This window comes from Rhipicephalus sanguineus, chromosome 3, assembly GCF_013339695.2.
Source record: "Rhipicephalus sanguineus isolate Rsan-2018 chromosome 3, BIME_Rsan_1.4, whole genome shotgun sequence".
In the NCBI taxonomy this organism is placed as follows: domain Eukaryota; kingdom Metazoa; phylum Arthropoda; class Arachnida; order Ixodida; family Ixodidae; genus Rhipicephalus; species Rhipicephalus sanguineus.
In genome coordinates, this window is record NC_051178.1 from 187,285,830 (window position 1) to 187,309,857 (window position 24,028).

Sequence of the window (24,028 nt, forward strand, 5' to 3'; positions counted from 1 at the left end):
TGTGATCGGCTACGGTTCGAAATTAGAGAGTTTTAATATAGCGTACGCAAAGCTTTGCGTTTGTCACCACTGCGTACGCGTCACACGCTATCCTCTTGCGTACGCATGTTAAACGACTAAAATAGCGTACGAAAACCCAACGAACGCTGTCTTTGCGTACCCTATTCTAAAACTGCCTAATTCGTGTCGCTTCTGTGTCATGTCTTCCCCCCCCCCTTCTTTTTTTTTTATTTGATAAAGTTTTTCAAGCACACCGGTGGTTGAAGAAGGCAAATGTGCGCGGAGGAAGATTCTGATTCTCACACACTGGAAATCTGAAATTATGCAGATAATTTTTTCCATATTGCAGACAAAAACAAATATTAAAGACACGCCGCTTGCACGTGAATAATATGCTCGTTTAAAAGCCAGTAGTACTCGCTGTTGGGCTATAGTTTGCGCATGTTCAGTATGAATAGTAAATTTGGCACCAAAAACACGACTACGCAGGAACAGAAGGAACACATAGACAGGACGGGCGCTTGTGTTCTTGAGTGATCGTGTTTTTGGCGCCGAGTTCATTATTCATATTTGAAAGCCAGGTTTTTATGATTCATGAAAGCGTAATTAAAACGTGGGAAGCGAATAATTGATGGAGCAAATTGAGTTTTCTTTCAATTACCTGCGTTAGGTTTCCAGAAATTAGCGGTGGCTTATATTAAGAAAATTTATTTGTACGAGCATGCATTTGCATCACTTGGAAACGAACCGAACTGAGTTACGCGCAGTGTCGGAAAGCAAACCAAATGGTCCGGGGTGCATGTCGGATGCTGCAAAAGCTGGAACAAGCGCTATTTACAGTTGCACTTTGAACAAAATTTCCTGCGAGCAGATAACTGCCAACGAGATGCGTCGAATGAGAACACAGCATAGCCTGCGGAAGCCGTAGAATACAAGGAGGCATAACGTTACGTAGGTATACATATGTGTCTACTTCAGGCTCGCTACTGCGTTGCATGCGGACAAAAGTGTACGTCAGCGAGAATATCCCTGCAACTAAATTTGATCATCAGCAACACTAAGGCCAGTCCGGAAAGTAAACATAACCAAATTTCGCGTACGTCCTTAGTTTATTGAAACGCTAGCCAAAACGAAACTACACTCCGCTCTTCTAGAAGCCCGCATGTTAATACCCACACGAATGAATAATGGTCTACTCATCGAGGAGAAAGAAGTCGTTGCGGGTGAATTGTTTCAAACAAACCAGCATAGTGTCGAATAAATTCTTTTCTCAGTGCGCAGCTTTTTAACGCACGCGTCGTTATGCGTCGTCTGCTTCTTTCGGGAAACGAGGAAACGATGCGTTGCTGCCTTCCAACCGCAAAAAGAAAAAAAGTCCTTGGGCATGGCTTTTCTGTTTCTTTTACGGCCTTGTGCGCGGCTGCATGGCAGCAATGTGGAAACTTTACAGACGTTTCACAGCGCGTAACCTTTCAAGGCTTACCCTAGATCTGCTGCTTCCAGGCACGCCCACTAAGTGGCGAGCGCTCAGTTAGAATCGCGAATAGTACAGGGAGAGTAGTAAACTGTGGTAAATATATTTCGCAGAGATAATTAAATCGTAGCACCGCGGGCCAGAAAAAGCACTAAGTTTAGCGGAAACATTTTTCACGTCGGCTAACCATGACTCACAAACATGGCGGCGCCCAGTGCAAACTTAACTCGCGTGCTAAAGGCAGCGCACAGCTAGATTTCATCCGAGCTTTAACGGTAATTTGGTAGCATGGCGAAAGCTTACGACTCCCTGAGCCCCACAAGTGGGCTCCCAACCGGCGCGGTAACTTTCGGAGCACGAAGTAATATTCCGCCGGATGCCGTGATGCTGAGCAGAGAGGCGGCACTGAAGCATCAGTTGGAACTTTACGCGAAGTGGAGACCAAGGCGTGATGTGTGAGCATAACCACTTTATTTCTGCATAAGGCCACTTATAAGCATTGCGGAAACGATAAAGCTTGCGTAAGTGTTCTATTTTTGTCAACCGCTTTCTCTACAACTTGGTGTTCGTATCAATTGTTTGTTTCGTCCCGTGTGTCTCATGTTCGCTGTGCGTGATCGGACAAAATTCCGGTAGATCAAGCAAGATGATAAATTAGTTGTAATTGCAGCGTTCTAGCATTGCTCAAAAGTAAACACCGTGGACTTAGTTGTCCTTTACTGGTGCCTAATAATAATAAAAAAAAAAACAGCACAGTGGTGAATTCATCATTAACAGCCTAATATTTCTCATGTCTGTAATTAATTTAGTGAATTTAGTCCGGTTCGTTTTATTCACTTTTTTTTTAGGAATCCGGCCTCAGAGTATTAATGTGCCACTGACAAGATACTGCTAATACCACCACTACGTTTACGTTTCTGTAACGAAAGAACATTTCTTCTTAACGGCGGAATGTTTGATGAAGCTCTTTCGAAAGCTCAACGTAAACCCGGCTCTTGCGTTCCTCTGCGAGATGAACGGCGGTGGAGCCTTTTTGCTTACGCGATAAAGTTTCTTCTATCTTCGTTTTGCATTACGCTGTAGTATATAGTTATTGTAAATCTGTATCCGTAACTTAAGGGGAATAAATCTAGCTTGTAAGTTTGTTCTGTTGCATTAGAGTGCGAACTTGGGTCAGTTAGTCTATCTTAAAAAAATTGTTTAAATATTCTGAGCTCATCTTACTGCGCGATTCCAAGGTCGCAGGTTCGGTCCCTGCCGGCGGCAAGTTTCGTCCACTTTACTTTCTTGACATTTATATCCTAATTACTACAATGAACACCCTCTATACTTTCCGTGGCATTATTGTCTGCTAGTTCTCATTAATAGCGCTATTCTTCAGTAATCCTTCATGTACTACCATTACAGCAAGGGGCAGCTGACGAATAAGTAAATCTTGGACTGTGGCGCAAGCATCTCTTTGACAACAGGAACGGTCAACCTGTCCATGCATGATGTCCAAGTCAATTGATCAGAATCATTGAGTGTACAGTGCCTACTGCCGATAGCCGGTCGCCGTATGAAACAAGTTTGTACGCTTCAGTGACTGCTTATAACGCGTTATATTGAAATAAGTAATGTTATTTACAATATATGACATAGGACAGACCTGAAACTGTAAGCAGGCATGCTTAAATCTATTCCTGCCTTTGGATCTTTAAAGAAAGGAAATGTCAAATGACAGAGGCCCACATTAGTCTGTCATGCTTATCTGCAGTGAATATCAAATAATTGCACACACTTGTGCAGCATACCGTTTGCAGATCTGTGTGCATGCTTTAAAGATTTAGTACTGCACCCACTGGCGTAGCCGGGGGGGGGGGGGGTCACCCCCCCCCCCCCTCCGGAAAAAATTGCTGGCTACCACTGACTGCACCTGATTCGACAGGCAAGTTTAAAGATTGATTCTTATAAGTCCTTTTGTCTCTGTCTCTCTCCTACCAGGTGGCCTATCACGCATGGTGCTACAATATCTGGAATTGCAGCAGCATTGAGCGGCGCTGTGCTGAATGTAATATTTAGGAAGCATTACGTGTTGCAACGTCTCGGCAAAGTGGCAACAACAGTGCCTAACGTCTTCTTTCCTGGGGCACTTGCATTCATTACAAGTTCTTTGTCTATGCATGATGTCATTCTCATGGACACACAGTGTGTCGTGTGCACGCAGACGAAAGCTATGGCGTACCAAGTGGGTTTCGGAGCCATCTATCCATGCATCATAGCTCCACTGTCTTGCCTCATGATTGCCGCGCGCTGCCTAACATATCCGGTGGCCCCATTCAGGACACACTACAAGGACATCCTCGCAGATGTTCGCCGTGTCCTCAGGAGGCGCAGCAGTACGCTGGCTGGCCTGGCAGCTCTCCAGTTCATTGTATCCTTCGGCCTCCTCCACATGCAGATGAAATCAGTGTTAAAGTGCACAGGAAGCTTGCGGAACCATGAGTGCTGATCAAGATACCAAAATTTTTAGTGACCTAAACTGCCCACTACAGTGAAAGAATGTAGATATATGCAACGACATATGCCAACTATTTGGTGCAAGTCGGTTGCTATTTCAAATATACTGACCCAATCGTTATGTGCATTGTCTTTATTTACTGTGTGCAAGATTCTGCCCACAGAGAAGCATTCTGTATTACTGTGCAGCTGCGCTTGCTCCGGAATATCAAATGAGCTGCTTAGGGTAAAGGTTTGGTAGTTCTCGCTCTATGCCTTTCGCAACCGCTTTTAAAACAGAACAGTGGCTTAGAATAATCAATATACAATTATGTAACAGTGGTATCACTTAGTATTAAAAGCTTCACTGTGTGTTCCCCTATTAGAAGGCACGCACACAGATTGAACTGTGCATGCATTAGAGTGATGTGTTCAGAAGACTCCACCACTGTCACTATTAACATGGACGAGCACCACAATGCGTAAGTTGCTCGGGATGTAGGAAAAGCCACAGAAGGCGAAACATTCTGTGCAAAGATCACCAAAGTTGGGAATTCAAACTGTGCCTTGAACAAAGTCTTGGCGTGCTTCGAATTCTGGTACAACAGTTCACCCAATGGACAGATTCTATTGTGCTGCTCAAGCGGGTTGCACACTGCTTGCATTTCTCTCCAAAATATGCTGGCAGACAATAAGCATGCAGCATGGCATTTACTTCCAAGGCACGGGGACACCTCTCTTCATGTGTGCATGACTAAAACGTTTCCTTGAAGTGGCAAAGGTGAGAGAGAGCGCACTGCACATTTTCATGGGAAAGAAGCACCCACATTCATCACTAAGCACTTACCGACTGCAGTGTTGCACTCTGCAGGGCCGATGTGAAAAGCTGTTATCAATATAGCAATGGGCGCTTGTGCATCGAATCTGCCAACCTAATTATGTAGGAATCTTTTCAAGAGTCTGTAAATTGCACCTGTATTAGACCCCTGACTGGTGCACAAGACAGCACCTGTTTAGCATTTCTTCTCGCTTGCGCAAACATGAGAATAGAAACGTTGAGAGAGTCCGTCATTTTATTAATACTGGCACATCCTAATCATTCACATTATACTTCGAGCTTAGCATGCTAAGTTTGAACTATAGAACTGTAAGCATCCTTTTTAATCCATTCCAGCAAAGTGCGCTGCATACAGGCTTACTAAGACTGTACAGAACTTCTGACCAATTTATGAATGGAGATCACACAATGATACAATGTTCCCACAGCGAAGCAACATAGTGGGAGGCCCTTTTACCACCATGACATTTCCATTCCTGTTGAAACAATAGTGCGCCAAGTGGGAAGATTCACAACACTGGTCACAGATACGGCCTTTTCTTTCCAGCGCTGCTCAAAGTTCCAGAACATATTTCTTTGGTCCTTGAAAAGCTGCTTATATCTAAAGATGTACTGGTGGGTGAGTTGGTTAGTCATGACAGAATATGACAGCACATCCTCAAATGTGGACAACACTGAAGAACGCACAAACACAGCGTTTTTGTCCGTCTATTCCACTAGTGCCATCCATAAAGTCTGTGTGCTTGGCCATATCCCATTGTATCCCTGGGAAGGCATGAGTAATTCACCAAAGAACACACACCCACGAAGGACATCACCAAAATTGATCACATTTTTGCCAAGTCTTAAACTTGGCAGCTTTTTCGTGGCAAAATGCCATGCATGTCAACTTTTTTAATTCAATCCTGGACGTGCTTTCCCACTAAGCAGAAAATTTTTGAAAATTTGCATGCAATGACAAAACACAACGGAACCTTGCACTAGCTATCTGGTGCTGCTGACAAAGCAGCAGAAGCTTTCTCCCTTTAATAAACAAAAAGGCAACGATAGAGTAAGAATCAACTCCCCCAACATTGCAAACTATCGTTGGCGGACATAGAAAAAGTGAAAGACTGAAATAACGTGTGAATAATCCCACTGGCACATATTTCTTATGCAGCAAGAAACGAAATTGTCGTGGAAGAGCCCCCAGTCCCCCTTTCTAGACCCTTCAGTTTCTGCTAACCTTCTGCACAACAATCCCACTAACCACAAATTAAACATAACAGACGTTTGAAGTTGACGGCACGTGCACATTTCAACACATGTGTGCTATCCTCTGAATCTGCTCTTCACACCTCTTTACAATTGTTAGAGATGACCTAGTATCAATGAACATTGAATTATATATATGCGTGTATATATATGTATATATATAGCATGCCTTCTCATCGCCAGGCAGCGGAACATGAATTGGTGCATCACTCAAATTGCCTACAAGTGGGGGAAAAAAAACAATAAAAGCACTGTTATACAGATGTGCATGCTCGACATCATCAGTTCATTCTTATGCACTCAACTTTTTTTATGTGGCTTTTGTGTTTTCCAGTTTTTTTGTCATTTTAATTACAGCAGAAAAAAAAAAGGCGTCAGAAGGCATGGTAGGCAACATTAAAGTACTACGTACTTGGAGAGGCACCCTTTCCAAAGTTAAGGAAAGCCAACGGTGCCTCGCAAAGTTGCACATTCAGCAGCCCACATCTTTCGCCTATTCACAAGCACACACTTCGGTCAAACAAAAAGCACCGACGGTCTAGTTGTTCACTTGCAAAGTCACAGAAGTCATGCTACCACCTTCAGGCAGCTGAAGAAGTGTTGAAAGTAATGAGCAGTTGCAAAGAAGCATACCGCAAGTAACGCCGGAAAAGAAAAAAAAAATCCAGTTGGTTTGACAAAGTAGCTTTGGATGGAACGTAAATCGGGAAAATGAAAAGTACAGCATCCAAACTCAAGTTGCACCATAGGGTTCAGACAAATGCAAACTTTCCCATTCATGAAGCTCTCTCCACTGTTTGCATTTTCACGGAACACAGAAAAAAAATGTTATCAGAACTAAAAGGCATGGTCGGTCTCGTTGCTCATTCATATGCTTATAAGGGCATAAAGACAAAAATTGTCTATAATGTTAAAATCAAAACTTCTATAGACACCTACCTATCAACATTTGCATTGTGCCAAGAGACCACTCCGTTGCAGCAAAAAACGCAACCTCGGAGGTCATGTGCCGATTGCTATGGCCTGCTTCGAGTCGTGGGTGGGACCACAAAGCCGTAAAGTAGCGTTGTCAAATACTGCGGGAAAAGCTTACAAAACCTACCACACTGCATTTTCTTTCATGCCAGAAGAAAACTTCACACACTTTATCACATTAAAACTACCGTTTACCGGTCTCCCAGTGGCGTGCGACAATGGTGTCGCACGCCACTGGGAGACTGCACATTACTTTCATCACCAGTGCCTACCATTAGGTATTTTTCTGACCTTGCTTACAAACACACTGTTGTTAGCAAAGGTGAAACCTTGGACATCTCTAGAGCGCTGGTCCTATCACCTTGTCTCAGCTTCAGTGTTTGCCTCTAGCATCCTTTTAAAAGCAGGACTTCCCTTGTATGCGATGGTTTCTCTAACCTCACAGCATGGAGGTGTTGGAAGGCAGAGGGGATGAAAGAAGGTGGCAGTTGCCCCTGCATAATATACTGCAGTGAACAACAATAGAAAGGTTGCAGCTGTCCCCTGTCCCGCCCACAGAGTGCCTCCGACACCACCAGTGGCCAAATGGCCAGTTAGCAATGTTACGGTAAAATCATACACGAAGTCCTCTTCCCGAAAGCAATGCAATGTATGATGCAACGTGTAAACACTGCGTTACACTTTAACGCTGAACATAATATTTTAACATGCCACCACAACACCCAACATCCATTTTTTTCATATTTTGCCATTTAACTGGCCTGGCACGTGCAACTTTGTTTTCTCAGTTAAAAACTGCTTGTAGAGAGAAACAGTGAAGCTCAGAACTAAGTCACTTAAAGCCAAGAGTTTTTTTGTCTTCTTGTAAGTGACTTCGAGAAGTGCTCAAAGGCACTGCTATTCTTTTGACATGAATATAATAGCTTTGCAGCAAAGACATGTTCTGACCCAGCCACGAAAAATAATGACCATCTTACAAAATCTGCTGCAGTGTCACGCAAGCTCGTTCAACAGCGATAGCAATACCAAGCCCAGTTCGGCATTAAAGGAAACCTGAAAACCTAAAGTTGAAAGTTATATGCCAAATGGGTGTACCCGCAGCGATCCCAATACAAAGTTGACTCAAAATAAAGCACAAGCAAAAGAACCACTTGCACAGCAGATCCTTGCGGTTTCAGCCCAACAGCTTCTGTTCAGGGATACTATTTTAGTTAGCCAATTAATAAAGCTGACGTTGCTTTCAAAAAAAAAAAAAAGCAAGTAATTAACCTAGGCTGGAATAATGTAGTTTTCAATTTCAACGCTATTCCATTTCACGCTTTGTCAGTGGTCAGAGCGGCGCTCGACATAAGCTACCACAAGGACTGACCAGTCACAAATGGCGGATGATCGGAAAGCAATGAAATCAAAAGAGGTTCTTGCATAATCCCAGTCCTAGTTGGAACATTTCCCACAACAGGAAGTAAGAATTGAGTGATAAAGGTGCCACGGTTGTAGTGTAATTCAATATGGGAAGTTCAACGTTCCTTTTGTTACGTTGATAAGCAACCTTCCTCCGAGAAAACAAACGCACTTAAAAAAAAGAGAATCTTTTCCTAGACTGGACTGAAAATGGTCTAGTGATTTCACTAGCATCCTTTAAAACAGCAGCAGCAGTCAACACGCCTGCATAACTATCAACGCAATGTAAAACTGAACCTAAGAAAAAAAGAAAGTGCACCTGTTTCCACAACTCCCTTCACAGCATCACACATGTGCTGTTATGAATAGGTCAGTCAATGTTGCTGCAGGCACAATGCACTCCTGAAGCACAAAGGAGCACAACTGGCAGTGAGTTGGCTCTCTTTTTCTTGTAAAACTGCCACAGTAGACAGAATGCAAGCTTAGGAAAGTTAAAGTTCTCAGTATTTCTTTTGAAGCTAAGAAGTGTTACAAAGCATAAACATTGTAATAATAAAAGCCAACTATGCTTGCAGTCTTCACTTGGCACACTCTGTTTAACAAAGAACGGCATCACTGATCAGAAACTTCCACTCTGAGATAAGCTGTTAAGTCCAGAGGAGTGCATTTTACAGCGATTTGTTTGTCTAGCATGATGTACGGCTTCGTCCAGTCTTTCAGGGTATAACAACTCTACGGTCAGATACAACTTAATAAGGCAGAAGAGGCCCCCTCCCAAATGATCGAAGCGCGGAGTCCGATTGCCTCAGCTGCCAAAGAAATAGACCCACTTATACACTCCAATGTTCTGCGACGGCGGCGTCACTGACGGTCTGGCTTATGACGTCAGTCTAGAGTGCACGCTCATTGTTGCAGGTTTGTATGAATCTGCCTTCGAGGAAAAAATGCCACTCTAAAGTTGTACCTGACTATAGTGGTATTCCGGTCACTATAACTTCAGTGATACCTAGTTCTAAACCTAGAGGAAAGAAGAATGGCTATTCAGACATGTTTAGCGAATATCTGGAATTGGAAATGTTGCCTTACAGGCATTCGGGTCAAATATCCACAGCTGTGAGCACTTGGACACCAGTGAGGTGCTCCCCCCACTAGTTGACAACCCCGAAAAACTTTGAATAAAAAGTTAATTCTTATGAAATGACTGTTTTCATGACCTACTGCTGCCTAAACACCTCACACGAAAGTTCTTAAAACCCAACTCGCTTTTACAAATGTCATGTAGACTTGTGTGCATCTGTGAAAGCTAGTGCGCAAGAATCCCCTTTCCAGTCAGCCCACCCCCATTTACATGTCACGCTTTGAACACCTCATGAAAAAGCACTTGAGACATTTACAAAAAATAATTATGGCTTGTGTATGTTCACAATCTGGCAGTGTGATTCTCAACATCTCCTCGCGAGTGCAACCGACATGAAGGAAGTTCACGTGATAAAAAGTCCCTTTGCTTGAAAGCAACTGTTACAAAGGGGCCTTGAGTACAGTGCAGCACACCGCAATGTGCTACCAAGAATGCGCCACAGCCTTACAACACATGACAAGGAGAGCCCACCAAAAGCTGTGCTAAATAGTGCAGGAGCTGAAAGTGCACTCAGTATCATATTTTCTTTTTTTACTTTCAACTGCAGAGGAGCAAAATTTGCGCTAACCCAAGTTCTCTTCGAGGCGTTCCCCTGAAGTACAACAAAAGATGTTTTGTTTGTTTCAAGCCCTTAAGCATGGCAAAAATAGACAACAAATCAAAACTTGACATCAGTGCGTTACGGCAGATTCCAGACACTGACATACACACAGCAGCTCTTTATGCAAGGCTGCCATATACAATCGATGCACAATGCAGATTGCTCATTAGGCAGAAAAAAAAATATCAGAAACCAAGTGCAACTCCAGACTCTGCTGAATGACGGTAGGCAATGACATCACAACATGAAGTGGGAAAGAGAGGAGAGAAACAAGCAGGGGGAAAAGCGCAAGCAGCAAGTAACAGTTCAGCTTTAGCAGCACCATACACTTGCACATATCATACGTTCCAAACACTGCACTCTTCACCAGCTACATTTGCCTACTCAAGTTTTTTTCCAAACAGTGCTCTCGCATCACAAACAGCTTAGGGTGTGCAATGTGCACCATTGACGGGCTGCCAGTATCATATATGCTCAACTTAAAACTACCCCTCAGTTTCATCTAACAGCCCAACTTGATTCATGCACAACAAAAAGCAACACCGAGGACAGTGCGGCCAACGATGAGAATGAAATGACTGGAAGATGGAAGCAGGAGAAATGGAGCCTCAACGGTAACGTGAAAAGGCTGAGAAAGAAACAGAAAGGACCATTTTTCCTTGTGGCACAAGATGGCTCCCATATGACAACACAGCATGATGTCTCGCCTCTCCAGTGCAAAGACGTCAACCATCAACACCTTCTCGAGTGCTTGTGCAGAAAATACACGAACGTAAGATATCAGCAGAAAGGTGAATAGAGGCTGGACGAACCCGTTAAACAATTACCCCTGCATCATAACCAAAACAAACTGTTTGGCAGACAACAAGTACAGAATAAGAAACAAGCAAGCTGTTCGGGATGTGTAGCTGTTGCGGAAGGACGAACCGCAGAAGCACTTAGGGTGCACAACACTATGAAGCCAGCTTGGTCCAGGCGAATGTCATGTGTCCATATCGGGACGAAATAAAAGCAGCCACACATTCACATCAGTCAAAGCTTGTAGAGAATGGAGACGGAAAGTACAAATCATTCCAACTTTTCAATACAGGATTTATGAGAAGGAATTATTCAAACACAAACAACCATCATCTGTCTTTCACAAGCCCGAGACTGAAAGAAAAGCTAAGTGGAATAAAAAAAAAAAGATAGCTCACGTAGACGAGAGGTGGCCGTACGCTACAATAGAGGGAAGTTGGATGCAATTAACTCATCTGTGCAACACGATGCTCTCCGTGAATGTCACCTTGGCATCTTACTAATAAAATAATCCAGCTGCTATTCTGTAATGCAAAGCAGGTCACTAATGCACTGCTAATCCCTTCATCCACCAGCTCGGACTTCCCAAGATCTTGCACTACAGCAGCTGCTCTTCACTTGCTCAACAGCGGCAAACACATGAAAACATGGTAGACAACAAGCAAACGCCAAGTGAAAAATTGCTTACCAGACACCCGTGGCCTATCACAGCAACAACAGACAGACCTAATAAGGCATCCAAAGAAACAATGGCAAACAGAAAGGGTGCCACACAAGTTGAAGCATGCACTAACTAACAGGGTACAGCTTGGGGCAAACAAACTTGTCCGAATCTTCACTGTCAGCCCCCCACACAATCCTGTCTGTCATATGTCAAGAACAGCCGAGCGTTGAGGCAGTGCACCACCTTCAACAAGCCACATCATGACACGTCGCACACATATACTACAACCAGGTCAACCAGAGACTGCAAACGTCTTACAGGAATGCACGAGACAACAAAAATCGAAGCCCGTGCAAGTCCTAAGCAGGTGGCCTTTGCAGACATTCGGACACAAAATGGCCTCCCAGCTAGCTCTGCATAGCTGCCATCCTCTGCTTCTCAGCCTGATCATGCCCTACTGGCAAGCAACCAACTCAACACAAAACAACCTATCAACAAACAAACAGGAAAAGTAGTAGGAAATGGGAAAACACTGAGGGTAAAAGGCAGGCAGCTGTAGCACACAGCAGCGTCACAGCACCACAGGGTGGGAGGAATGGGGACAGGAGGGGAGAAGGGGGGGTCGCACTAGGCACAGTTGGCAGCAACCTTGAAAATGCAGAGGAGGGGATGAGAGAGACGGGTGCAGGAGAAGGCCGATGCGGCTTCGAGGAAGGCTTCTGTGGAAGTGCAAAGTCGCCGTTAACTTGTCCAGGAGAGGAGAGGCTAGAGGCCCCACCACCGGGGCTAGCACTGGCGGTTCCTCCAAAAGTCCCGGTACTCCTGGTAGCTAATGGAGACCTTCTCACTCTGGTAGCGCGTCAGGTGGATTGACTTCCGCATGTCATTGGAAATGGAGCCCTTGTAGCCGCCCTTGCGCAGCAGGGAGTCTATTGTCTGCACATGGTCCCAGCCTGACAGGAAAGAAACACACGAGGGGCACGATGCGTTACTACCGCAGCTTGACGTCACTTTCGCAAGGTTGGGACACCTGAAAACACGTTGCATGACTCTGTATTTGTCAAACGATCACTAGAACATTAACCATTAAAATCTCCTGGAGAACAAACTTCACTGCAAAACTACTGTAGCTGAAATCTGAATGCAAGCGCACTAAAGAAATTCACTTTCTTCACCCAGCAGCTAGTGATCACAAGCCTGGTGAATTGCACAGAATAAGAAGCTTAGCCGCACAAAAGCTTTTCTGCAAAGTTTGGAGTGGTCAACATTTTTGTTTATTGCTCCCACTGCCTTGTCTTTTAAGATATACAGACATCATGAAACTATCACAGTGCTAGATGAAATTAAATCTTCTTATGTGCAGTAGAAAGAGTGTCACTCCTTTTACCTAGGAATTGCTTTAACCCTTTGTGTGTCAGCGGGACACATATGTCCGACTTTTCCTTCTGCAGAAAAATTTTTCTCCCACATCACCTGTCGCAATTAGCGCAACGCTAAGTGGCTGCTATCCAGTGGCGTAGGTAGAAATTTTTTTCAGGAGGGAGGGGGCGGGGCACTTTCATACCTCCTTGATCCACATGGGGTCCAGGCAGATAAGTGCGGTTGAGTGTCATTTTTTGCTCTATATTCAATTGAAAAAAAAATCGGGGGGGAGGCACGGGCCCGGTGTGCCACCCTCCGGCTACGCCACTGCTGCTATCTTACCTAAGTCTATGTAAGCTCAAGGAAAATTGTTTTACCGCGGTTTTGGAAGGTGGCAGTAGTGCCACAATGCCACTGAATTTTGTTCCATTTTTTTACAAAGCCTTCTGAATTTTCCTCTCGTTCAGATAAAAAAAACACGTCGTTCAAAATGACAGGTAATTTTTATCTTTTTCTGGCTTTCTAGAGAGGCAATTTCGGCTCCCAGTCATCATGTGTTTTTGCAGACTTGTGCAGTAACTTGAGGATAAATCTTGATATCATATACAGTCAAACCTGCCTATAACGAACCTCCATACAACGAATTCCTAGATATTACGAAGTTTTTCTATTCCCCGCTGTTACCACGGTGTAAGAAAAATAATTTAGGTGTGGACACTCTCCGCCCGCCGCGAAGGAGAGCGCGTCCAGATAATGTTCGCCTTTAATACATGCGCCGGCCGCAGTTTCGTGGGGGGCGCTGCGACATGGGGGCTTAAGAAACCTATTGCGACGAGGCGAACGCGCGTTTTTCTTCATTTTTCTTTTCACCTCATTGCATTTTTTCACGGCGAGTTTTCATACGGCCACAGTGTAAACAGCGCACCCGACGCACATAGCGTCCCTAACAGCGTTGCGTACGTAAAAGCGCGGCGTCTTGCTTAGAGCGCGTGAGCAGTCTTTCTGCTCGCTGACTTCTCACGTGCGCAACGCCGTTACGGACGCTACGCACGCAGCTCGTCTTCTATAGTACATGCGCCGGCCGCGGTTGCGTGGGAGGCGCTGCGACATGGGGGCCGAGAGGAGGAAAGAGGCGAACATTATGTGGACGCGCCGTCGGGCGGAGTGTCCACACCTAAATTATTTTTCTTACACCGTGCTGTTACTTAGAAGCACATGTATTTGCGACCTCTGTGTCACAAAGTGGCAGTGGGAGACACCCTCGACATAACGAATTTTCACCGCCGACAAACTACTGATTTTGCACCGAATTTTGTCATTTTGGCACGAGCAGGAGCCGCATGCATCTTCTGCGGTCGCCCCGCCGATGTGAGTGCAAAGCAGTGGCGTCGCGCATGGCGCGCTCGAAGCCCCGGCGACTGCAAGGCAAAAGCGGGCACTCGTTTGTGCGTGCAGCAGTGCGCAAGGCGGGCAGGCGAGGCCTTCACTCCTCAAGCATGCTTTCTTGCCGCCGTGGGCACATGTGCAGGTGTGCCCCTCTCCCTCCCTTCAACCCTCATCCAGCCGCTCACGGTTTCCACCACGCTAACCGCGCCGGCTTTCTCTAAATAAAGAGAAAAGGAAAATTGGCTTTTGCATTGGCAGTGCCACTCTTCAGCTGTTGCAGTAGTCTCTGAACTGCACTTCGTTAATCTGACACCAGGTGACGCCACTAAAGAAAACCTTGCTCCGTGTCGTTACGCTTTGAATTCGCGCCGCATATGGAGTTCGCTCTTCGTTTTCGATGCCGCGCGCGTGTGTGGTTTCACTGCGTGCACATGGAGCAGCCCCTGACAACGTGCAGCTTTTGCAATTTTTTTTAAATGCCAACAACTGTGTCATCACTACCGAGGACATGTCAGATTAGGCACTGGTGGAGGCTGTCCTTGACCAAGGTGACCACAACGGATCTTCAGAGTCGACTCGTCACTGTTGTCAAGCGCTTTGCCATCTTGCGCCGCGGGTTCGCAAGACCATGGCCTCCGAGATTGGCTCCGGCAAAGCACCACTGCATTGCCGGAGCCAATCTTGGAGGTCACGGCTAAACGATGATGGAGCAGCGTTGTATTGATGTCCTACGAACGTTCAGTATTGCCATCCCTCACAAACAAACAATAGAGCGAAATAATGCAGTTTTTTGCTGTTAAATAAATGTTGTGGGTGAGCTCTGCCTTCAATTACCCTTGTGTTTAATTTGGGGATTTCTTTTCTGAATTTTCGTGCTGAAACTGGATATAACGAAAACCTGTTTATAATGAATTTTTTCGGGAATTTGTCAATTTCGTTATATTCAGGTTTAACTGCACCTCTTGAAAAGTGGGCAGTTATTAGGGACAGCATCAGTACTCAAAAATTTCGACAGCGGCAGACACAAAATCAACAAAAAATGGTTTGTGCATGCGGTGAAGCAAGCTTTACAGGAACAGACCACAGCCCTATGAAGACTTGTAAGGCAAATGTGCAGGTGCTGTTCTGCTACTGGAAATGAGGTGCACACAACGTTCCTCTGCAAAACTTGAGAAGTGCTCCACTGCATCAATTGTTACGGCCGTTTCATCCCAAATGTCCAGCGATGTCATCGCATGATGGTACGTACAGGTGCTCCAAAAGTAAAACGGAGCATGCGAGCTGTGGCCAAACAGGGCAAAACTGCATGCCAGCGCGCTCTATCAGAAGGTGCACTGCAGATAGCAAGAGTGTGTCGGCATATCCTGCTGACCCATCCCGATATTCTGATGCTCACCTTATCCCTGGCTCTAGCGAAGCCACGCTACTACCATCACTGCTCGTCAGGGGCCAAAGTGATGTCATTCTTGGCTATGCAGAAAGCACACACCTCCGAAGGTTTCGTCACAACGCGGGCAAAGAAATGCATAAAGCGTTGAAAGCGTCCCCTAAAGAGCAGTGATGGTAGCAGCGCGGCTTCGCTCGAGCCAGCAATACGGCGAGCATCAGAATATTGGGATGGGTCAGCTGGATATGCCGACGCACTCTCAGGATCTGCAGCGCACCTTCTGATAGAGCGCGCTGGTATGCAGTTTTGCCCTGTTTGGCCACAGCTCACATGCTCCGTTTTACTTTTACAGCACCTGTACCTTCATGAGTCAGTGGGACATATGTGTCCCGCTTTTTTCCAGCAAAGTACTGGCTTAATTTTGATGAAATTTGTTTTATACTGTCTTTTTGTGGTTTATATGTATATACCACAGGCGGTTTTTATAACATCATGTCAAAAATGTAGGCGAGCCTACAAAGGGTTAATGTTATCCCAAGAGAGGTGAGATATATGTCTTACATAAGATGAGATCTTAACTGCTTTTCAGCGACACTGGAATAAACTGTTCAGCATAACAACCATACTTTAAATAGCACACCTTACACACCTAACTGGTAGTTGCAACCAACTGAGCCACATACACACACACAGCAGAACTGTAATGAAATCCCGAGTAGCTTCTGAGCATCTTACGAGGACCAAACTTGATGAACACGACACCCACAAGGCTAAATTATATATATGAGACTTTGTCTTAGCAAAGTCATTCTTTGTGTAAACTGTACTTACAGATGCATGCCTCACCACCGAGTGCGTGCGCTCAGCACTTGACTGCAGCTGGCAGATGCTCCGGTTTCAAACCAGCATAGCTATGATGATGCACAGAGAGCCACAGCTAGCTTGAGCCCAGTGCACACAGTCTTAATAAAGCTTCAAGCCTGCTAAGTGAAGAGATTACAGCATGCCTTGATGTTAAAGGAAAGGCAATGATAAGTGTTTATTATAATGATCCTCAGTGTTTCAGCCACACTTGACTACAGTTTCCTTGCACTTAAGCACACAGCTGTAACAAAGTGATGACGATGTTGTAAAGAAAGCTGCTTTTTGAGTCTAGCTTACCTTGCTCAGGTGCTACTTCGGGAAGGTAAGTGGCAGTGCGTTTTGAGCCTTTCTCAGTCAGAAACTCTATTCTGATACCATGGATACCAATCTGTAAGGGAACCACCACAAGGCTCATTCAACTACACACACAACTGAATGCCACGACACACTAAAAAGGTTCTGGTGTCTTAAGAAAACTGTGCAGCGGCAAGTTTTGCACTGCTGAATCAACTCCACCCTACTGCTAGTCCGAAGTTATTCAGCCAAAATACAATAAAATGGAGGCCTACCCTCAACTCGATTTTCGCGGGGTCACCTGACCACGTTTCACTCGTCCTGTGACGTTTGATGGCGCCCCAATGAAATGAACTGAAAGATCCTACGTACGGGAAGCTTGCATACAATGTTGCCCGTTCTTTCCACTGTAATGATGACGCCGTTGCGATAGTAACAAACAATGTGGTGCATAAGAGTGAACTTCACGTGCGAAACCGAGGCAGATCGCAAACGTTTCTATCATGTTTTGTAGTTTTTCTTGTTGCGACGGCGTCTTTATCAACACTCTTACATTTTTTCCCCTTCAGTTTCTACTAACAACGGCGCCTGGAGCGTCCCCAGCGCGTTTCCTCCAGCGCCGCGGCGTTCGGCGCATTCTTTGCCGGGCGCTGCAGTTTTAAAGCTGAAAGTCTAAGATCGTTCGTCTAGTTGGTGTACAGCGAAAACAGCATGCTAAAGAAAAACTAAACCTAAGATGCTGTACACAAACCTGCACATAGCGAACCTTGATAAAAGCAAATTTTCCTTATAAAATTTCGTAGAACTAACTGCACAATGGTCATCTACAATAATGAATTGTACAATGGACAAGAGGGCACCTAGCCCAACACTTCAGCCTACACTTTATGTGATGAATGTGTTGTGAAGGGACTGTGCTGCCTACTATTAGTACTTTTTGTTAAAGGTGTGACTGTATACCCACCAATACGGAGATGGAAATTAGAATTTAATCCAATTATTCTCGCTGTTAAGTCCAGCTATTAAAAATGTAGCAGAGAAAAGCAGCAAAGATGCCTTTTTTTTTTTTTTTACTGGAACAATAAGACAACTTTCGCAGACTACAAGCATTACCTCACATTTGCCTTGACCATTAGCAGCAAACATTTTGTCGTTCTGGTAAAAGAATGAGCCCTCCAGCACAACAGCAACCCCCAGTTACTGCCATAAAAGTAGTTCTGTTAAATCTTTCACTTCAGAACAATCAGCCTAACACAAAGCAAGCATCATGAATGTCATAGCAAGATTACGAGAGGCTGTGCACGAATGAAAGGTTGTACTTTCTACGTTCACCGAGATGACTGCATTTTTTTAATTACCGAGCATGCATGCCTTTCTTAAAATCACATTATACTGACACAGACCTGTCATACTACAGTTTAATTTCATGCATACATCCAAAAAAGATGTAGGTAAATGACTGTAAATGATTTCAGGGAACCACAGAAGGAGTGCCAGCACACAACCTACCTCCCAGTCCATGTAGTCATTGCCATCTTCAAAGTGTCGAAGAATGGAAACGGAGACATGAAGTTTGTTGAATTCGTCCCTTGTGATTGGGCTGAAGCGGCTATCCTTGAATGCACTGACACATCCCAGCAGTCACCAGCAGCACAACCAAGAGAAAAGTCAATGTAGACAAGTGACAACTCGAGCATTTTCAGTAATACCTTACAAAGATGCCACATGCTCGCACATCCATATATAGCATTGAATCTTCAGACAAGGCCTTCTTATGGCTCAGCTTACACTTTGGAGTCTCACTGTATGCATGTAGCCTAAGGCTCTAAGCCAGGGGTTGGCAACCTTTTGAGGCGGAGGGCCAAGTTTGCATGAAGCTGACACATCGGGGGCTGGACAACAAATCGGAAGGGGTGGGGGGGGCCTTTGCAAGCAAGGAGAAAAAATTCGGCAAACTGACGACAATGTACAAAATTGGAATAAAAATCATGTTTATTCTCTGCACACATGTCACAAGGTTGCGATTTACAAACATAGTTGAAAGCGAAAACCCCATTTGAGGTCAAAATTGCCATTTCGGTCTTGAGATAGGAAGTGACAAGGGAGGAGGAGGAAGGGGCGTTCTCATATTGTGCCGGGGGCCGCACAAAACTGCCCTGCGTGCCGCATGTTGCCAACCCCTGCTCTAAGCAATGACTCAAGTCCTTCAGCCGCCAAGTAACACATTTGTGCAAAACAACTAGTTTTTTGCCAGTTACGACCACTGAGGGCTAACAAAAAAGCAGCAGACGCTGAACTCTGGGTCAGTTCAACCTCTCCATCCTCAATTAGTATCTATGCATTCAAGCTGCAGCGTGCCATGTATTGTTAAAGATGTTTCATTTTATAAAAACACTACTATGTTCAAAGAGATCTTTAACATGCCCCCAATGACAGCAACAGCTTTTTTTTTTCATTACTTGTAATGCTTGCAAACAATAAATAAACATGCTATACTTTCAAGGTGGGATTAGTTAGTTTTTTTTGATGAAAAGAAAAATATTGAACTCACACACACACACACACACACACACACACACACACACACAATTATTTTGATTTTATTTAGTGTGGCTCTCTCAAATATGGTCAAAGCAACATCCTACCATCTTCCATTTTCTTGTAACAAAGTATCCAGCAATTTGCAATAAATTATTGGAATTTAGATTTTATTCAACACTGTTGTAACTCTTGCCTGAAGGGGTTAAGAAGTGCTGAAATTAGGCAGAGGGGTGGAGGGGAGGGTATTCCAATAAACAGCATTCCAATACATTCCTACGCAATGCTGGGATCGATACACAAACCAGTGTGACATGATAAAGTTTCCGTGACAACATAAAGACATCTGCACACCAATCATACAAAAAAAAGGAAAAGAAAAAGAACCCTACAACCAACCTGGTGACGGCGTATTCCCTCAGACCCGAGTGCAAGTTCATTGCATTGAAGGTGCCAATGCAGCCTCTCAGCCTCTTGTCTTTACCGATGTTCCAAGTCACAAATAGCGGGCTTTGAAGGGGGAAAGAGAGTCCCAGATTGTTCATTTACACAAATAAGGGGAAAAGAAAAAAAAGATGCACCCCCGACACAAGGGCGAATAAACAAAACTAATGCCCTTGTTGCAATTTTGGTTCAGCCTCTCCAATTTGGAAGTGACCATTCTGCCAGCAACTGGCATCAGTGCCCTCGGAGTGGACACCTCGATCGGTACACGCTTTTCAAGTAAAACTTACGAGCAACATATATGCACGTGTAACTCGTATGAACAGGTGCAGATTGCAAGAGAACAATGTGCTCTAAATCAACAACTCCGAAAACCTGTTACAAAGAACAAAACATGCAACCCACACTTTGCTGTGTGCGAGTATTATAGCTTGATAGCGAGTGGCCGTGAGATGCACAAATGCTTCTTTAGCATCGGTGATATGTTAAGACCAGCGTGGACATTTACAAATTCTGGCATACACGAATGTAATCGTGTATGCAAAACCAGTAGTGTAGCCGTACACAAGCGTTGCCAGAACGCTGGTGCGGCATAAGCAAAAGTAAGGAGAGGTTCATGCAAATGATGGCATGTAAACCCTTACAAAATGAAAATGCCGGCTGCCAGCAGAATAGGTGCATGCATTATTATTATTAGGTGACACAGAGTGACCATGTCACAATGCATTAACAGCAGCTGACCTTACATGAGAATGCTGTAACAAACATTCATGGGTTCAGTAGTGCTTGATTATCACTTTTGGCTGCAACCTGTTTGGAAAATACATTGCAGGCCAGTTACAACCATGCGTGGTAACTCAAGCGAGAGAACCCACAAATGTAAATAGTAATGAAATGCAAGCTTTTTACTGCACGATTTTTCGGGGATGTGGGGGGGGCATGAACATACTATTCTGGGACAAGAGTACAGATAGGTGTCTGTGTTCATGTTTAGATGGCCAGTCAAGCACGAAGATGACATCTGAGAAAGAAACAAAAGAAGTGGCAGCAGTGTGAATTCTGCGTCCATCTGCAACAATTCTGATTCGTAATAGTTAATTAACTGCAGTCGCGTTATCTACTGCCTCACGCACTGTCACAGTACTGAGTGACTAAGACCCCTAAGCAAATATTCTGCAAGACCTCGCGCTTGCACGGTTGACACGATGCATTTACAGAGGTGTACTTCTGTGGCAGCGAATTAAATGTACGAAGGACCCATTCGTTTGTACTAATTCCCACAGTTACATGTGCGACCTTTGCCCTAAGGCAATCACGACACCGAGATTACATATCTATATCGATGCACTGAAGCACAAAGTTTGGTGAAGGGCAAAGCGAAACCGTTTGGCACGAATCGCCAATCGCATAAAAAAAGAAGCGTTAATTGCTTGCGGGCTTTCTCATAGCGCGCTTGCGTGATTTCATCCTCACTCGCTTCAATCGATCGCGGGTACAATTAAACCACCTCCACTGACAGGTCACAAAACGCTAGCATATGCGAAAGTGTTTTCTCCGAACAGGCCCATTAGGGAACGCGACAGGGTGGTATTTCGGGAGCCTAGCAACACGAAGGGCGAGGACCTTTTGCTTTGCAGGACAGCCAACAAAACCAATAAAACGGTAAAAAAGCATGGCAGGACGTGAAGCGAACCGAGGCGAGGTTGCGACATGCAGCACAACCAGGCTCTCTCATCGACTAATGCTTCGGCTCGCTGTTTTTCCCCCTTTATGTCCCAGTTCTCGAAACAATGAAAATGTGATGCATTCGAAGACGGCGAGTCAAAATTTAAGCCTACGATCAGACGAATTGGTCACAATCGGTAAAAAAAAAATCGACAAAAGAGCACGAGCTACTTGAATGAAAACTCGTGGCACCAACTGCTGGTGACCAGCTTTTGCAGCGGTAATGTGATCACAAGTCACGAGAGGGGGGACAAAAAGATCGCTAAAGCTCTGTTTCACCGAGCAACGTCTCCCCCGAAACAGCTGGTGGCGAGAGTAATGCCTTTGTTTGGAGGTAAAATCAGCTGACAACTCTGTTACCTGGCCCACGCAAGCTCGCGGTTTACTGCATTGGGTACGGGTTCGTAATAGCGAGGAGCGCCACAGACACCACAATTGCGGATAAACACACGCTCAGGACACAATAGAAAGGCACTTACTAGCATTCGTTCGGGAAATTGGGCGGCTTGGGCGGCTCGTACTGATTGAGATGGCAGTAAAGCACATCGAAGCAAAAGAAGCACATTTCTACGCACACTACCATGCCATTCTTGTAGAGGCTAGGCTGGAAGTGGTTCGGATGCACAATCGTCCCATTACAACATGGGGAGGAATTGTTATTCATCTTTTGCTTCTTGGCTCCACAACAACCAGCCGCCATGGCTTTGCCCGAAACTTCACCGCTCGTCTGCTGAGAGGCGCTGGCTACGGAAGTGTGCGGCCTCCGCTAACAACTGCTTTTTGCTTGGTCGTGGTCACGTGAGCGCTGGAAGGCTTTCTGATTGGCTGAGAGTTTGGTTGTCAGCTGTGACGGCTGTGAAGCGTTTCCACATGAACTTCCAGCTGCCCGCATACGCCAGCACAAAGACACGATTTTTCGTGCGAGGGGCGTGAAGTGTTCGGTCGTCTCACTTGGGCGTCCAACGTCCACTTCAAGCGCATTCTGTCACGATCGAACCTCGGCCGTATTACGCACGCGCCCGCAAGTTTGAAGAAATCGCGGGAGGGCAAAAGCGAAAGGCGCTGGCTTAGTCACGTGGCGCAATGAATGGCCGCCAAATATCGAAATATCATGTGCCCCAAGGTTTTAGGTATAAGTGGAAATATGCATATTGGCGGCACTAGCCTCGTGAAAACGTTCACAGCTGCGGTTTTATCCTGGTCGGCTGGTCTTTCATGGAAATTTGTTGATTTCCCGCCGCTTCGAACTTCCGATATTCAGGAGTTTTCGGATCACATACGTGAAACGATGGTATGCTACGTGTGCGGCTGAATCGATTTTCTTTCTTTTCTTTTTTTGCAGGGAAACGGCCTCCATTTCGATTGATGTGATGCGAGGCCTTAACTATTTCTTTTACTTCCGCGTTTTGAGTCGTTTGTCAGTGCTCCCGACTGGGTTAATATTTCCAACTTAAAATATATATTAAATCCCCATATTGCAATTTCGGTCCTCCGCAGTTAATCGTCGCTTGTATTCTAACTGAATCCCGCAGCGCTCCGCCACCAAAAGCCCGAAGCACAGCTCCACATCAAGGAAGATTAAAGCCTTTTGCCCAAATTTATTTTTTGATTATGGAGAATACATTCCTAAAAAAAAAAACAGTAAAATGGTATTCGACTTACAAGAAGCACATTAAACTCATCGCGAATTATTTTCTTCACTTTGTGAAATTAAACTACGCTCCAGAGCACAAAAATTGCTACACCGGGTATTACATTGCACAATTGTGGGGCTCCCAACACCAGGCCTTGCAAAGTTTAATTTTGAGGCTACTTAGCAATACACTTAGCTGCAGCCGTCTTATCATCAGGCTTTTTTTTTCTCTCAGCACACTTTACTGCTAAAGCCTCTCCTAGGGATCTCCAATTCTTCCTGTCCTACATTAACCAACTTCATCTAATATCTGTGTTCCTACATTCAAGCCCTATACTTCATATCCCCGCCTATTCCTTTTCTCTTTCTCAATAAAGTTTCACTTACATACAGTTGCGTTCCTATCTCTATGCAATACTCTTGTTCCATTGCTACTTGTGTAGCTCTTAACTGCATCTCAGGCTTTTTGTTGTCCTCCGACTTTTCTGCCTCCTTTGTTGAAGTTAACAAAAAAAAAGCTAAGGTGAATATTATTTCAGCTCCAGTGCAATTCAAGGTTACAGGCAAGTAACATATCAGGGTACAATGGACAAGTTTCAGAACAAACTCCAGCAAAGCAAACACCAAACAAATTTTATTTTACACTTCAGCAGAAGTTGTTGGGCAAGTTGGTTAGATGATGTTGATAGAGGAATCTGAGAGAAAAAAACATACACACAATAAGAAAGATGGCCACTTGCCCCCATATTCTTTCTCGAGTGTGCGCTTTTATTT

General features: G+C 44.8%; 2 protein-coding genes across 2 annotated transcripts; one reads left to right on the forward strand and one right to left on the reverse strand.

The window, feature by feature from the left end:
- Positions 1–1,673: 1,673 nt before the first annotated feature.
- Positions 1,674–5,235, forward strand: LOC119387849 (uncharacterized). Its single transcript, XM_037655388.2, has 2 exons — positions 1,674–1,929; positions 3,458–5,235. The coding sequence occupies exons 1-2, from the start codon at positions 1,763–1,765 to the stop codon at positions 3,963–3,965; spliced, it is 675 nt and encodes a 224-aa protein (XP_037511316.1). The 5' UTR covers positions 1,674–1,762; the 3' UTR covers positions 3,966–5,235.
- On the reverse strand, positions 5,007–22,413 carry LOC119387848 (AMME syndrome candidate gene 1 protein homolog). The gene is made up of 5 exons (XM_037655387.2): positions 22,101–22,413; positions 19,852–19,962; positions 18,424–18,538; positions 16,918–17,008; positions 5,007–12,574 (listed from the first exon to the last, which is right to left on the reverse strand). Exons 1-5 carry the CDS (start codon positions 22,319–22,321, stop codon positions 12,408–12,410), a joined length of 705 nt encoding a protein of 234 aa, XP_037511315.1. The 5' UTR covers positions 22,322–22,413; the 3' UTR covers positions 5,007–12,407.
- Positions 22,414–24,028: the final 1,615 nt, after the last annotated feature.